At 33.2% G+C, this 16042-nt stretch overlaps 5 protein-coding genes and 1 non-coding gene across 6 annotated transcripts; all 6 read right to left on the bottom strand.

Moving 5' to 3' along the window:
• Nucleotides 1-393: 393 nt before the first annotated feature.
• Nucleotides 394-2202, bottom strand: TPHA0J01210 (uncharacterized protein; the record flags this gene model as incomplete). The annotated part of the gene is made up of 1 exon (XM_003687329.1): nt 394-2202. One exon carries the CDS (start codon nt 2200-2202, stop codon nt 394-396), a length of 1809 nt encoding a protein of 602 aa, XP_003687377.1.
• Nucleotides 2203-3797: 1595 nt separating this feature from the next.
• On the bottom strand, nt 3798-4742 carry GLD1 (Gld1p; the record flags this gene model as incomplete). Its single annotated transcript, XM_003687328.1, has 1 exon — nt 3798-4742. The coding sequence occupies one exon, from the start codon at nt 4740-4742 to the stop codon at nt 3798-3800; it is 945 nt and encodes a 314-aa protein (XP_003687376.1).
• Nucleotides 4743-5108: 366 nt separating this feature from the next.
• UTP22 (rRNA-processing protein UTP22) lies at nt 5109-8594 on the bottom strand (the record flags this gene model as incomplete). Its single annotated transcript, XM_003687327.1, has 1 exon — nt 5109-8594. One exon carries the CDS (start codon nt 8592-8594, stop codon nt 5109-5111), a length of 3486 nt encoding a protein of 1161 aa, XP_003687375.1.
• A 1353-nt stretch (nt 8595-9947) lies between these two features.
• On the bottom strand, nt 9948-10019 carry TPHA0Jtrna6T. The gene has a single exon. It is a non-coding gene; the product is annotated as a tRNA-Thr (tRNA).
• Nucleotides 10020-10781: 762 nt separating this feature from the next.
• TPHA0J01180 (catalase) lies at nt 10782-12563 on the bottom strand (the record flags this gene model as incomplete). The annotated part of the gene is made up of 1 exon (XM_003687326.1): nt 10782-12563. The coding sequence occupies one exon, from the start codon at nt 12561-12563 to the stop codon at nt 10782-10784; it is 1782 nt and encodes a 593-aa protein (XP_003687374.1).
• A 1943-nt stretch (nt 12564-14506) lies between these two features.
• RPN7 (proteasome regulatory particle lid subunit RPN7) lies at nt 14507-15817 on the bottom strand (the record flags this gene model as incomplete). The annotated part of the gene is made up of 1 exon (XM_003687325.1): nt 14507-15817. The coding sequence occupies one exon, from the start codon at nt 15815-15817 to the stop codon at nt 14507-14509; it is 1311 nt and encodes a 436-aa protein (XP_003687373.1).
• Between the last annotated feature and the right edge of the window lie 225 nt (nt 15818-16042).

The raw sequence follows: 16042 nt of genomic DNA, 5'->3' as shown, positions 1-16042 counted from the left end.
CGAACGGTGGAAGCCATGGTGTTCCGGGGCACCAGCAGTGGTGTGTGCGCCCGGTGACGGTGTCTCGCGGGTGGTCGCTTTGACCTGCTGTCTCTTCGCCGTTGCGCCGCAACCGTGTCCGTCGCCACAGCGTTGTGTCTTTTGTGTCTCGTGTTTTTCCTGATCGGGTGATCCGCAAGCAGCACCCCAGTGTCACCCAGTGATGCCCTCTTTCTTGCTTGGAGCTTCTTGTCGCTGTCTGGTGCACAGCACGTCGTTGCCCGGCCGGGAAATACCCCGCCGCTAATGGTAAATCCCTGTTCTCTTTGCTGAATTGTTCAATTGTGCATTCGTGTCATTTAGAGACACATCCTTGAATATATATATATATATATATATAAGTCTACTGTAAGTCTATCTGTAAAAGTCGCTTGCGCCGATGACACTCAATTCCAGCATCCATACGCGGCGGGTGTGCAGCTTGATCGGAACTTTGATTGTGCTTGGATTGATGCCACTGTCATTGGTGTCATGCAGCAACAATGTAAGGTTCTGGCGGTCCTCTGGTGTGTCTTGTGCCGATGCAGTGAGCTCGATCTCGAGTTCCAATTCTGTCTCGCTCCACCAGCACTTCCGTGCTGGTTTCTTCCAAAATAATAACAGTTTGTAATTTATATCTGGCTTCGCCATCAGTTCATACAATGTCGGTTTCTCGGTCAAAGACAGACTGTTATCTGTTCTTGTCTTTGAGGCGTGCCTTGAAGAAGATCGCGACCGCATCGAATCAGTGAACCGCAGGAACCGAGATTTCCTACCCTGGGTATTGCTGCCACTAGCACTTCCGGCGATGGTGGGCGGGGTCAAATCCGCGTCTTCCGTGTAGTTCTCGGTGTTATTCGTTTCCTGTGCAGACGATTTAAGAGTGGTGGTGCTCGTGCTCTGAGAAATAATGGCCTTGTTTGTCTTCGTCTTACCATTTGGAGTGTTGCCCTTGGGATCGTTTATGCTTACGGTATTGAATGACATGCTGGTGGTTAACTGAGGTCTCGGCAATATGCCGCTCATATTTCTACTGCCAGTGGGAGAGTTTCTCATGCTTTCAACGTTACCATTAGATGGTGATTGCACTTGTTGCTGTTGTTCTGATAGTCGTTTTTTCCTCTCTTCTTCCCACTCCTTCATCTTCTTGTCGTACTCTTCGCGGAACTCGTCCGTGGTCTCGTTGTACAGTCTGACTAATGATATAGATTCAATCACTGTCTTCACGTCATCCGCAGTTCTCGACCCCCAACGTGAATCCTCTTTGAAACCGGACGATAGAAGCATATCCATCAAATGTCTTTCCACATTTCCCGCATCATCTTTCTTCTTCTGGGGTGACCGCGAACGTGAAAGGTTACTATGTTTTTTGTCACGTCGGTTGTCTCGTTGTTCAAATCTGTCTTTATATTTGATCCGATTCGAACTCATTAGTCCTGCAAATACCCCATCTTCAGATAACAGATAGCTGCCTGCAGCTGATTTCACTTTATGCATAAATTCGCCATGTAACTTGTTTTGAGCCTTTAAATCCAACCCTTCTGCAAATGCCAGGTCTACTTGAGGAACGCAATAATAATCCAAATCTTCCTTCAACACAATAATAGTAGGGCATTCGTGCAGAATCTCTTTCTCCGTCTCCCTATTATGGGCGTGTCCATTAGATACAAGACCATTGGCTGTATTGTTGCCATGTTTGCCGAATAGTCCCTTGGCAATCGAGGATAATGGAGAATTGTTCATTTTTTGTATGTTATAATACTTATCAAAGGAGAAATTCGTATAGTTGTCAAAAGCTTTCATGAAAACCGACATTATGTATTCAAAACATGACGGGCTGAAATTATCAATATATATTTCATCGTTCGCTGTCAAACTAGTGATCACGTCACCATCTTTGTCCAGAAAGACTCCATGTGGAAACATGTATAATAGAATTGATTCTGACAAGGACATCAATTGGTCCTTTGTGATGTAATAATGACTACCTTTAATATTCAAATGAATCAAAGAAGCTCCATCGAGTTGATCATGTGCATCTGTCAATCCTTCTGTGTTTATTTCGTTACGAGCTTGCTCTTCATTAGTGATGAAACTATCATCATTTTTACTGAAAAAAATCGATGACCTTAATTTATTCGATTTGGTACCCTCTTGCACTGCTTGGGTAATAAACTTATCCATACTTTGATCCACTTTATTGTCTCCTAGACTTTATTTAAAACTGTTCGTCGCTTCAACCTAGTTCTGCTTAGAAATTGCCCTCGCCAAACCAATGCTTAGCTTTAAATATCACACTTGTTACTCAAAAAAGAAAAAAGTTAGTGTACCAAATGTGTCAGTCTACTATACATATATTATTTAAACTAATGCAAGAATAACGTTAAAAAAAGTTGATTGCTCCAAGAATCACTCCACAACTTAACTTCCTATCCAATTACAAAGACTCTAGAGAGAGTAATACCTACCCCAGACATCGAAACTGTAAACACAATGCATTCTTATCAAATGAAAAAAGCATAAAAATTTGATCTTGTACTGAATTGAAACATTTCAAGATGTAAATAAAAACACGATTTTACTGCCTTTCTTTCTTTTTCATTTTGAAGGTTTCTAGTTACGTATTTTCCATTTACGAATACGATTTTTTGCTATTTTTTCACCTTTTCGAAACTTTTATACTGATAGATAACGATGGAAGATGAGCTTCACATATGGAGCATACATACATACGTATTAACAAGAGTGGAACATAAACATTATGATCAAAAGAATTGATGCTTTTTCAATAATTGTGTTCAAGATTTGAACGTAGTTGATCAGATTTAGTCTAAATATCGATGTATACATTGGAAGGGACCTGCAGATTACAAGATGTATTCCTTTTATAGAGTTCCTTTTATAAGTGATTTGGTTCTCTCCTCTCATCAATGAACTTGTCAATCCTCCTCAACTTTAATAGCCATTTAATTATCACGACTATCGTATATACTTGTCTCTTTTACAAGTCGCTCACTTTCGCTATTAGAAGCACCATGGACATCCCATTAGTTATTAGTTTTATAGTGTATTTTATCATATTTTTCTATGACCTAACATTTTGTACGGATCAACTATTTCATAACCCGATTACGTTTACATAAATCACAGCGAAGTACATCAGGAAATATATATATGGATATTATTTACTATGGAAAGAGAAAAAAAATTTCATTCACAAGTTGTAAGTGTTCAGTTTATAAAAAGATTTATTTCATATATACACCGATCGATATCGAGACCATTATTTATTAGCTTAAAACAATCATATGCTCTGAGTTGTTGTGACTTTTGTATATTTTTTTGCATGGAATGGAAATGTTAACCTCGTAACAATCGAAGAACAATGCAACTGACTATTATCAAGATAATATAATATTCTAATAGAGATTGAAATTATATTATTTCGATATATATGATCATTTTATTGAATCTTCATTTAGCTGTGCAAATGTTCTTATATTATAATTATATTTTAAATGATGAATAACTAAAAATTTTACTTATCTACATTATCTGATAGATTGATGCAAATGTCAATCTTTTGATAGAGAGTTTTTATCTTTTATTACTGATTATTATAATTATAATGTGAATAAGTTTATTAGTTTCCCTTTCAATCCAATTTGAAAATAGAAAATCATTTATGTGCAGATGCTGTAATTGTGCTTGTATTTTTCGTATGATTCTTATTAAGTTCCATTGAAACCATGGAACTTATCTTAATATGCATGAAGAAATTAGACACTTGAATAATCACTTCTTTGGGAGGTGGACCCTTTTATGATTTTGGATACTGTGTTGACGGGATCAATTTTCGTCACAAGAACTCTTCCATCATATCCATTACTTTGAGGGAAATTTAAACGTTCATGTTCAATATCTACATCATTTTCATTGAGCTCTTCGTTCTTAAATGAAGCAAAATTAATAGCAGTTAATATAAAGAGCGAATATTGACAACATAATATAAGTATATCAGTTAATATTAAACCTATATTACCTTTTAAGTTACTATCTGGCATAGCTTGCCCTATCATTTGAACAAAAATACCATAACTTTTCTCGCCTCCCAATAGACCGTGTCCATTGATATAAGGAGATGGCAAATTCTTGAATCTATCGTCAGGAGAGTTTTCACCATCAAATCTTGCTAAAAAGTCAACAGGAAATATGAAGTCCCATAAAATGAACATTAAATTGAAAGTAAATGACCAGTGAAATAAATATTTCCTTGCACGTAGTTTTAAATTTTCTATAGAGTCTTGAATACTTTGTTCTGAAGGAGATGCTGTGCCAGAGATACCTTCATCGAATGAACCGGGCATTTCTACGTTTGCTCCAGTTAATGAATATTGTAAAAGGTTATTATTGATATATGGTATTGAGGATGTCGATATATCACTTTCATTTTCTCGAGATAACGCATTCTCTGTGATTCTACGCAACTGGCTATCACTAGGATAAGGGGCAGTTAATATTGATTGCAATAAGCATCTGTATAGAAGAACGAAAAATGAAGTACCATATTTGATATATTGAAACGTAATACACACATAACCAAAGAATATTAATTGACTAGTTAATCGTTTTTGAAAGTTTTTCTTTCTCAGCTTATATACCCTTTCTGAATCATGACTGTTTGTAAGGTTTTCTTCTCTTCTGTCTGAACTCATGTTTTCCATATCAACTATTTAATACAACTTATATATCTACATTCAAGTACTATCGTACTTTAAACACTTATTTTCTCTAAAAATGATGAATAAACTGATAGGGTTTCTTAACCTTATTTTATATCGTATGTCCAATTTGAGCTGATAGCTTTAAAATATCGCCAAGTACTTATAACACTCGTTCAAAATCTAAAGAAAAAAAAAGACTAATAAAATAAAGTAGTTAATTAATAAAAGATATTTATTTATATTTAAAAGCATTAATTATATATACATATATTATCTAATAAATAACAGTTGCAAAATACATATGATAAATCTTTTTTTAGTTGTTTCTATAAATTTTATATTTCAAATGCTTTAATATATCTTAGATTAATTTAAATATGTTTCGAAGCTAACAATCATGTCATTACCGAATGAAGCTATTTCATGGAAGATGGAATCCCTATTTAATTTAACCATTTCAGCATCAATAGGAGCAACGTTACCATCTATGTTAACTCTGAATTTCATATCTTTCTTAAACATTGGTTTGACTAATGCTGTGATTACATTTTTATTACCATCTGGGCCACCATTCAAACAAATATATTTATGACTTGAGAAGATCACACTGTTTTTGTACTTCATGTTCAAATATTTCACTAAATGGTAGGTTGGATCCATTAATTCGCTCATTTTGCTTAAATCTGAAGGGAAGCTAGAAGGTAACTTGGAACTTGCTAAATTCTTGAATTCAGTAATTTCTAAGATACCAGAAGAAGATTTTAATGGAGTTGGAGTCTGCAATTGAATGACATAATCATAATCCTTGACAGCAGGAGTGAATAATAAATCAATAGTTTGCTTGTTTAAGCCATGTATTTGAATTAAATTCAAGGCAACTTTTGCTAAAGCTGTTATTCTGGTTGCAATTGGTAGAGGAACATCGCTGCTGTAAAGAATACCACTTGGATCATTCTTTGAAGCAATAAAAAATTGGATAGTTAAACCATTTGGATCACTTTTCCTCAAATTGTGGAAATTAGATTGGATACCTTTATATTGTGATAGGGTTAATCTTTCAGATAACTTCTTGATGGTCTTAGAATCAAATCCGGGGCCTGCACCGATACTAGTATCTAATGAATTTGACAGTTCTTCATCTGACTTGGTTAAATCCAAAATTAAAGGATCTTCTCTCCAATTCCACTGGCTCAAAAATCTTAGTAATTTCAAGAACCCATTTTCAACAGAACCAGGCACCAAGAATGGTGCATGCTCAACAAATGGTTTCATTGCAATTAATTCTACCAATTCTTCACTTAAGTGGCCAAGTAATAAATGGGAGTCTAACCACTTTTTAAACAATCTAACGACAGGTGAGTAAAATTCAAAAGTATGTGAGAGATTTTCAATTGTTCTTGTGTGTCTTGGTGAGGCTTGATATTTCGCATTGAATTTCAAAAAGGTGTTTTCTAATGAAGATTTAACTTCAGCTCTAGCATTTGAAATAGCTCTCAAGTATAATATCTCATCACGTTCAGTAAGAACTCTGAATTTGAAACCATAACCTTCTGGTGTTAAAATTTGTAAAGTCATAATTTCAGTGTTATATGGTATACTTTCATCACGAGTGAAAAATGACCTATACCTGTCTCCATTTTCTGCTTCCAATTGCTCTTGAATTTTTAGTAAAAAGGCCGTTTTGGATTTTTCTAAAGAAAAAATTTCATCTGGCCATTTTTGGGAGGTTTCAAATTCTAATACCACTTCTTGAAAAAAATCAGGGTCAGAGTATGCAAAAGGTACAGGTTGACATAGAGAAGTATATCTGAAAGCAGAGCCAACTGGTTGGATGGATCTAACAGATAAAGGTAATTTCATTTTAAAAATGATTTTATACAAAAGGTCAAACGACTTTTTCAAGTTATAGAAACTTGATAAGTTTAGAACTGAAGTATTGGAACTGGCAGGTAAGTTAGGCAAAGGCAATAGCTCATGGAACAATTTTGTGAAATTATCAGAAATATGAATACCATCTGAGAAATGAGACTTCAGAATGAAATCCAGAATAGAGGTGATAACTGGTTGATTTGCTGAAGTTGACCAGATGCAACAATGAGTAATGGATCCGTCTTTAAATCTACGTAAAGAAGCTTTAGCGCCCCAGAAATTTTTAAATGCAACAGCTTCTTGTGATGGATCTTCTGAGAAAATTGGACCCTTGGTAACAATTTTTTCACTTTCAGAACCATTTGTAATCAATTTCAACTTAATAAATTCAAAGTTTAAGTTTCCTTGTCCAGCCGGATGGGGTTTACGTTTATTAATTGGGAATCTGTGGTTTTGGCCCACCAATTCAACTTCAATTAATCTAATTCTATCTCCAAGTGCAAACTTAGCAACAGTGGTAATTTTGTGTGCAAGATAATTTTCAATGGTAACAAATTTTACTCTTTCCATAGCACCAAAACTGCCTAATAAATGGGAAAGTGTGCTGGAGTTTGAAGTTTTTGAAATACTGATATTGTAACATAGATCGTATTTTATATTATCAAACTTACCAACATCAGTTAAAAATATGTTTGCAAATTGGTCTTGAACAACATTTGTCAACATTAGCAATGTTTCTTGTGCATACTTCTTTAACACTTGGTAAGATGAAATAGTCATTTTACTCAAAATATTAATTTTGGTAGTTTTATCAAAGATTGTTGGAGTTTTAAATCCTTCATTAATGTATTTTGAAGCTGAAGCTGAATCATTTTCAGAGTGGAATTGTAAATTACCACCATCACATAAATCCATGGTAGCTAAGTATTGGATAACACCTTTAAACAACTGATATGATGAAAATCCATGCAGAAGTATTTTGTTAGCATTTTCACCACCACCATTCAATAATACAGCCATCAAAATACTAAATTCGAATGTTCCAAAACCACCTAAAGAACCGGATTGTGAAATCTTTGGAGAAAACCCACGTTGTTGTAGCCATAATCTACCTAGTATAGTTGCTTCTTTAAATGAATCTGTCTGTTTTTTAGTTTTGTATAGGTATTTTAAAAATACTTCATGTGTTGAGTTTGATAAAATTGAAAAGTTATATAATGGAGTTGGAGGCAAAACCACATTTTCGTCAGAGGTAGCTACTCTTACACAATTCTTACTTGGTAACAGTTTCTTAGGGTCAAATGCTTTATATGGGAAGCCAATAACTAAATTGATAGAGAATTTTGTCTTGTAAAAATTATATTCAGATACGTTTCTTTTGGAACCTTGATCAGGTTTTTTGCATGATAACTTTAGAATAGGTAACAGAACATCATCATTAAACTGGGAATATTCCAATTTTATGAAAGAATCCATATTCTCACTTTTTAATAATTCTGATAAATGATGTGTTAAATATGCTAAGTAAACACTTCTTTTGTGTAAACATCTAAAATTTAAAAAGTCTTTTCTATCAAACAACTCTTCTGGCATAGTTAATAAAACATCGATGGAGGATCCTTCTGGTTGGTAGATACCAGCTTTTAATGCAAATGAGCCAATTAAAGTAACTGATGGAGTTTTGAAATTAAATTTATATTTGGTGGATGCAGAAATTGGTTTTGGGTCAACAAATGGGACGGATACAAAGCTTTCTTTGAAGAATTGTTCGACATTTCCTAAAGTTTGTTCTTGCCATTCAGGAACTGATTGTATCATATCATATAATTTATGCAAAAATTTTTCTACCTTAAGAATATGAGTATGCTTTATTTGAACTTGTTCCAAAAGCTCATCAATTTGTAATTTAAAGATATTAGATTTAAATAATTCAGCAGTTTCTCTAGCAATGTGAATATCTTGCGCAGTTGTGTTATGTTTCATGTTAGATTGATCAATTACTTCTTCTTCTTCTTCTTCTTCTTCTTCTTCTTCTTCTTCTTCTTCTCCACTAGAACTCTCGTCATCATCGTATTTTTTCTTGTTGTTCTTGTTGTTCTTCTTGTCTTCTAACCTTTGATGGTCTATCGCTTAAATGTTCTTCTTCTTCATTAGAACTTTTAAAATGAACTTTCTTTTCATTCATAGTACTATCTGTTTCTGTAATATGAACATCAGAATTTTTTCTTTTCACACTAGACACCATTGCAAATTAGTATCACTCTAGTCCTCTTTTGATGAGGTAGGATAAATAACAAAAAGTTGTGATAAGAATCTAATTCTCTTTATACTATAACCTTGTTTATAAAGCTTTAACTTGGTTACAATATTTCTACAATCAAAAAAAAATATAATCAGATTATTTTTCACTGATTTTATTACAACACTTTAAACAAGACTTTGTATAACTTACTATGATATTTTTCAGCTGAAAAACTCAAATTTGTCAGTATAAAATTTTCAGTGCAATAATATAATATCAAGAGATGGTGGGTAATCGTAAACTATATTCATCAACTGTAATAGTAATGGTAAAAGTAGTTGTAATGATGATGATAGTAATGGTATACAAGTATGGATAGGTGTATAAAATAACGAGAATTGTGAACACTTGATGCAACTAAACAATCAAATAAAAGATGAGGTCAAAGTAAGGCAAGGAAAAAAATCACACTGAGCAAGAACCACACAAAGAAAAATAAACAAATGTCACATCAATCAGTACTGTCATTGTACTTGACCTAACATAATAGTACCATTTTGTTAGGTGCTTTACAGAGATGACATAGTGCTGAGAAGAAAGTAACTTTTCGAAAATGTTTTGTCAGTGTCGGTAAATATGCTCTTTAAGTCACAGAGAAGAGTTTTTCAATGTTGTAGAAGGAAGCGAGCCTAAACTTGATCAATATTTTTAATCTTAGAAGGAAAGGCTAGGCTCATGGGTGGAACTAAAAGGTCCATTTTAGAAGGGACGGCGGGAAAATAGAGAGAAAATTTTTTTGAAAATGTGTAAGAGATGAGATGAAAGAAAAAAATTCGATGAAAAATGTTATCGAATGCAGTGAATAGAGGAGAAGAGTTCAAGAAAATGAATACTGTTACCAGTACTGGGCATGTATTTATTACAGTAATAGTAGAAGCTTGTCTTCTTTGTAATATTCTGATTAATAAATGTTTATCGATATTTTAGTTTGCTCTTTATATCTTAGTAAATAGTCTGTAGCATTGCGAACTCATAGACAATCTGAGTACTTTTTCCTTAACATGTAGTTCTGTATAAAAAGTGCAAAAAAAACATGCCACTTGCCAGAATTGAACTAGCGACCTTTGCATTACAAGTGCAACGCTCTACCACTAAGCTAAAGAGGCAGAATATTTTTGCTATTGTAAAAATATTGGAGGTGATATGATTAAGAATTTAAAGAGCGCATAGACAATTGTTGCTAGCTAGATCTTGATGATTATTCAACGGTTTCGATTTTTTAATCTTGTATGAACTTCTAATCTAACTTTTTGATTTTTAGGTTTATTATTCTTGTCAACAGAAGAGTGTGAATGTCATATTTTGTGTATATTTTATTGTATCGAAAAGGTTATTATCTAGTTATACTTAGGCCTTCTGGTTATCTCCATGGATTCTAACAGATTTCACACGCAGTAATTACATTTTATACGAAAAAATATTTCTAATTTATTCAAAATCAATATCAATGCTATAATATAATGTCAGAAAAAGATTAACTATGCTAATAGGTCTATTTTTCATGACCTAAATATTTAATGTTTTGATTAATGTTGTTACTTTTAAGTCACTTTCACAATATTGAATAAAGTTTACAAAAGAAAAATGTTAACAATTTCAAAACAAAATTTAAATAATATTTAAACATCTCATTAGTCTAAGTTAATATTCCTCAAAAAAATGGAAACTTGTTATTAAAAACTTAAAATAAAAGAATTTAATCAATAATGAATTAATTTAATTACGTTTATTTTTACGCTAGCATAAAAAGTATGTAAAGAAGAAATAAATAAAGAACATATATGTATATATATATATTGATCTGTATTACAGTTGTCTGTAATAATAAAAAGTCTCACAAGCATAAAAAGTCAATTTTATACTTAAGCTTATTGAGGGCTGGCTCTACCAACAACATCGTTAACATATGTTTCAAAATCAACTGGACTCCATGTAACACCTAAACCATCTGCAATCGATTTACCGGCTTTTGGGTTTAATAAACCGAAATATTGAGAAATGGTAGTTTTTAATTGTGAGTTTGCAATGTTACTAGCGCCATCGATGACATTTTGAATCATATCCTTCTTTTCTTCTTCAGTATAGATTCTTTCGTATAAATCCCGGGCCTGTTCAAGATCTAATGGAGAAACACCACTAACAGAGTTATAACCTGGTAATTTGGAATTAATAATGGTTTCATGGGAAATACGAGCGGCCTCTTGTTCTGCAATGTACTTTTTTAGGTCAGCCTCAGTGACAGTACCCTTATATTTGTTCTTTGCAAAGTCTTCTGCATTTAAAGCTTTGTATTCAAGTTTAGCATTAGACTGGCCAGATACGTAGGTTGGCAAATTACCTTGGTTGAAGTATGAACCAGCACCATCTCTTTGGAAATTAGAAGAGACGTATGGGCATTTTGGCAAATCGGGGGCATATGGACAACCGTTAGATGTAGCACCGTTTAAGTTCCTTGGTCTGTTAACTGGTAGCTGTTGGTAATTAACACCCAGTCTGTAACGTTGCGTGTCACCATAAGCGAATAATCTCGTTTGCAAAATGTTATCGTTAGTTGGTTCGATACCTGGAATACAAGTGTTGGCTGGAGAGAAAGCTAATTGTTCAATGTCTTGAAAGAAGTTTTCAACATTTTCAGTTAAAGTAATTTTACCGAACTTTCTCAATGGGAATTCTTTATGTGGCCAGATTTTGGTTAGATCATTAATAGAGTATCTAAATTCCTCTGCTTGTTTTACAGTCATAGTCTGGAGGTAACAAGTGTAACTTGGTTGCTTACCATTCTTACCATCCTTAACATCCTTACGCAATTGAGCAATGTTAAAATCTGGACGAGTTGCAGCTAAGTTAGCAGCCTCTTCGTTTGTTAAGTTAGTAAAACCATCATCAGACTTAATATGGTAGTTAACATATGTAATTTCACCTTTGTCGTTAACCATTCTGAAAGTATGACCAGAGTAAGCATTCATTTCAGTCCAGGACTTCGGAATACCTCTTGGACCTAAAACGTAGACAATCTGGTGAATACTCTCTAAGTTTTGGGTGTAGAAGTCCCAAAAGGTAGTGGAGTCTTCAGCTGCATCCAAATGAGTTTCTGGGTCCTTCTTTTGAGTGTGAACGAATTGTGGGAACTTAGCACCATCTCTAATAAAAAACGTTGGACTGTTATTAAATACCCAATCGTGGTTACCCCAGTCAGTGTATAACTTAAAAGAAAAACCTCTTGGATCTCTTACAGTATCCGGGCCACCAATAGATTCAGTGACTTCAGAGACACGAATCATACCTGGACATTTGTAACCAACATTCTGGTAAGGAGCAGCATAGGTGATATCACTTAAGGAGTCAGTTAATTCGAATTCAAATTTACAACCGCCACCTTTAGCATGGACAACTCTTTCTGGGATTCTTTCCCTTACAAAATGAGCGATATTTTCGACTAAATGAAGATCTTCTAATAAAATTGGACCATCTGGTTTAGCTACTATGGAGCTAGATGGATTATGGGAGTATGGAAATCCGTTAGATAAGGCGTAAACTTTCTTTGTTTCGCTAGACATCTCAACAGTTAATAAAAGGATATTTTTTTTACTGTAGTCATTAATGAAAAGAGACATAACATAAAACTTTGGAAGATAATTCTCATTAATCATGACACAACCTTCATTTTTATACCTTTTTTTCAATAATTTTTAATTGAAAATTGGATTATAATAGAAATTTGTTTGTTCATTCAATTTTCAGTATATTTAATAATTTTGATATCACCTTCTGAGTAGTCAAGGCACTATTATCAATTTCCCTAAAGGCTCAGTCTTTACTTCATTAATATCGAAGGATATCGGACTTAACTAATCTTAAAAAGTCAGTCTATATAGAAAGTGTTCCTCTTCTTGTCACTTTAAATCACTTTATGAATGTACCTACGGTAAAATTGAACAAAAAGGGCTGTTGTTCGAAAGGAATAATAAATGTAGTGAACTGTAAGTTTTTTACATCTCGAAGTCATGACAAAAAAGGTTCTGAGCCACACAATCTCTGTGTGTAAATAATTTTTGCAGAAATTTTTTAACAAACAAAACAGGTGGAAAATAACATAAAATCAAATATTGACAGTGACCATCGATATTTAATCCAGAAAGTTTCAACCTATACTATCCCTTGCCATGTGCTATTAACTGAATATATCCAATGATGTATATACCAAACAGCAGCAAATTCTTCTAAAGCTTGTTGAAATAGATAAATATCTGTGAGCAACACCTTTAGGAAATTCAGTTGCCACATTAATCCCATGCGATGAATGGTGGGATGAACTTTTCTGGGAGGATAAGTAATGCATGATTCATTTAGGAATCGGTAGCCAATGGCTACATAGTTGAACAAGGAGTATACCAATCGTACCCAATTCTATCCTTTGTATTGTTTTTGTTATTCTTATCATTATAATCATTCCATATCAAGGTCCAGAGAGACTCATAAATTAATAATTTATGAGATTAAACTTCATCCATGAGGATGAGTTCATGGAAATATCGACTTTTAGTTGTTACAAACTGTCAATTGTCCAATTCTCTGCAGATTCACACTATCATGAATTTGACACAACTCGCACGTAAGTGCTACCGAATACGTCGACTTCGTAGTAGGGACTACGAAAATGATTTAAAAATCCATCTTTGTATCAAGAAGCTAACGGTCAAAACAATCAAAAGAAATGCATATACTTATTAGCTAGACCAGTAGTAAGGTCTATATTATAACGTTTCTCGAAACCCCAATAATACAATAATATTCAATAACCAGGGTGGGGTATATGCGTTAGATTGCATGTTTTTTGTTCATGAATGTGTTTTCTATTTCAACGATGGAATTTGCATTGATTTTTTTATCTGATGAGGTTCAAACTATTCACTAGGGTGTCTTGTCCATGACTATTTAAATAAATGAGATGCATCATCATATTGATTCATCTTAATCAGAGTTATGGAAATCGAATTCTGCTATGGTGAGCTTTTTTTTTTTTAAAAATAAAAGTAACAAGAATAGCGATGCGATCAGGGACCCTTTCTAGCTTAAAACTTATCAAGCGTCTAGTGTCAAAATGTTCCTCAATATTAGCTTAATTTTCATCTCTTATCTATTAAGAGGTTATTTAAGGTGAAAATTTTTCTGTTTAATTTAATTGCTAAAAAAGTAACTTCAACATTTTATGTTGATACAATTTCTACGATGACAAAGGAGACTTTGACGTATAAGGGAGCTTTTTCCATAACAATCATTGGGAAATTGAGTTCGCAAATTTGAGAATTTGTTATTCGTGAAACCGATAATATTAACAATGATCAGTACCAGTTTCTGAAAAGTATTTCAATAATTATTTTCAATATGTTCTTGCTTCCGATATTTCCAATTGCTTTGGTTACTGACATTTAGAAACAAGATGAACAACCACACTCAAATGTCATTTCGGCTTATATGAAATAAAGAAATAAGATAACATAGTGGACTTCAAGATATTTGCAACACAATTAATTATTTAAATATATTATTATTCTTTTATATTTTACCTATATAAGTGATTATGTTCTTGCAATTAAGCTGCGTGATCAGATGATCCAGTTAACTTCACGGCGGCTGTGTATTTTTGTAATTTTGTCAACAAACCGTCACCTTGCTTAATTAATAGATGATATTGTGAATTTTTGTTATCTGGTCTATTGGTTTGAACGATACCATTATATCTATCAATAACACAATTTAATTGTTTATTTGGAATGAATCTGCCGAGATCATTGTCTAGGAAATCAACGGAAACACCAAATGCATTGGCCATAGAGGTTAATGATAATGTTTTGTAAGATTCTAATAATTGAGCATATACCGTTCTTCTCATTGCCCTCACAAAATAATCAGCATGTTTATTCAAATATTTGCATGGGATCAAAACGTTATCATAAGTTTCCAATAAATAAGGGAAATAACTTGAATAATCTGAAGTATATAATGAGATTGTCAATGAAGAAATTGATTGTAATGCAGAATTGGTAGTTAGTAATGATAATAACTCCGGTGAATCAATGATTTTTAATTTCAAGTCGGTTCTTTCTAACGTAAATAAACCAGCAACCGACGCATAAGTTGCTATATTTTCATATGAGGTTAATTCAGTGGATGTGAAAGTAGCTAGAGAATCGACTAGTAAACCCGCTGCCTCTTTAAAATCTCTAATTGCTAAACAATGCATACCTTTGTAAGTTTTATATCTATTTCTTCTTTCCCAATCTCCACCACCTTTTTCTAGCATTGAATTGATTGCTTCTAACTTTTCTTTTACGAAATGTTGATCATTATAAAAGAAACCAATTCTTGTAATAGTTAACATAATATCTATTTTTGCACCAGTAGAAATAGCTTTAGTGATAGCTTTTTCTAAAACTTCTTGAGCATTTTCTCTATCACCAATTTGTGCGTAATATTCACCTAATTTAATCCAACTTTGTGCAAGTTCTAATTCACCTTCATCATTTTCTTCAATTTCAGTTATACGTTCCTTCAACTCTGTAATATTTTGTTCATTCAAATCCAATAACTCTTTGTATAGCTTTTCATCGAATGGAATAACAGTTTTATTATTCTTATCCTTTGGTAAATATTCATGAGTTAAATATTTATAATATGGAGCCATATGTTCAGCCTTAATTTTTTCCATAACTGATTTTTCAACATCTTCATGTTGAGAAATCAAACTCGGCTGAGTTAATATGAAGGATAGTTCGGAGACTTCGAAGTTTGGGACCTTATTAACAGTTGGATCTGCATATATAACGTCTTCATCATCGTCGTCATCAACCTTTTTCGACTTAGGGACTTTCTTCTTAGATTCAGTGTTGTTGTTTTCAGACATTGTCGTTGCAATAGTTTCTCTGACAACTATGATAGTGCACTTGCTGTGTTGGAACCCAATTTGTAAGTTTCGTTTTTATGACTTATTATCATATTAACATTGACACTCTAAAACTATTTATATATATATATATATATGAGTGTATGTGTATAAATTTTGCCACCGAATTTAATTTTTTAATATTCGAGAAATGTGGAAACCGGGTAAATAGAACAGATACAACAT

Source organism: Tetrapisispora phaffii, chromosome 10, assembly GCF_000236905.1.
Source record: "Tetrapisispora phaffii CBS 4417 chromosome 10, complete genome".
NCBI lineage: Eukaryota > Fungi > Ascomycota > Saccharomycetes > Saccharomycetales > Saccharomycetaceae > Tetrapisispora > Tetrapisispora phaffii.
This window is presented reverse-complemented; position numbering and strand designations above follow the sequence as displayed.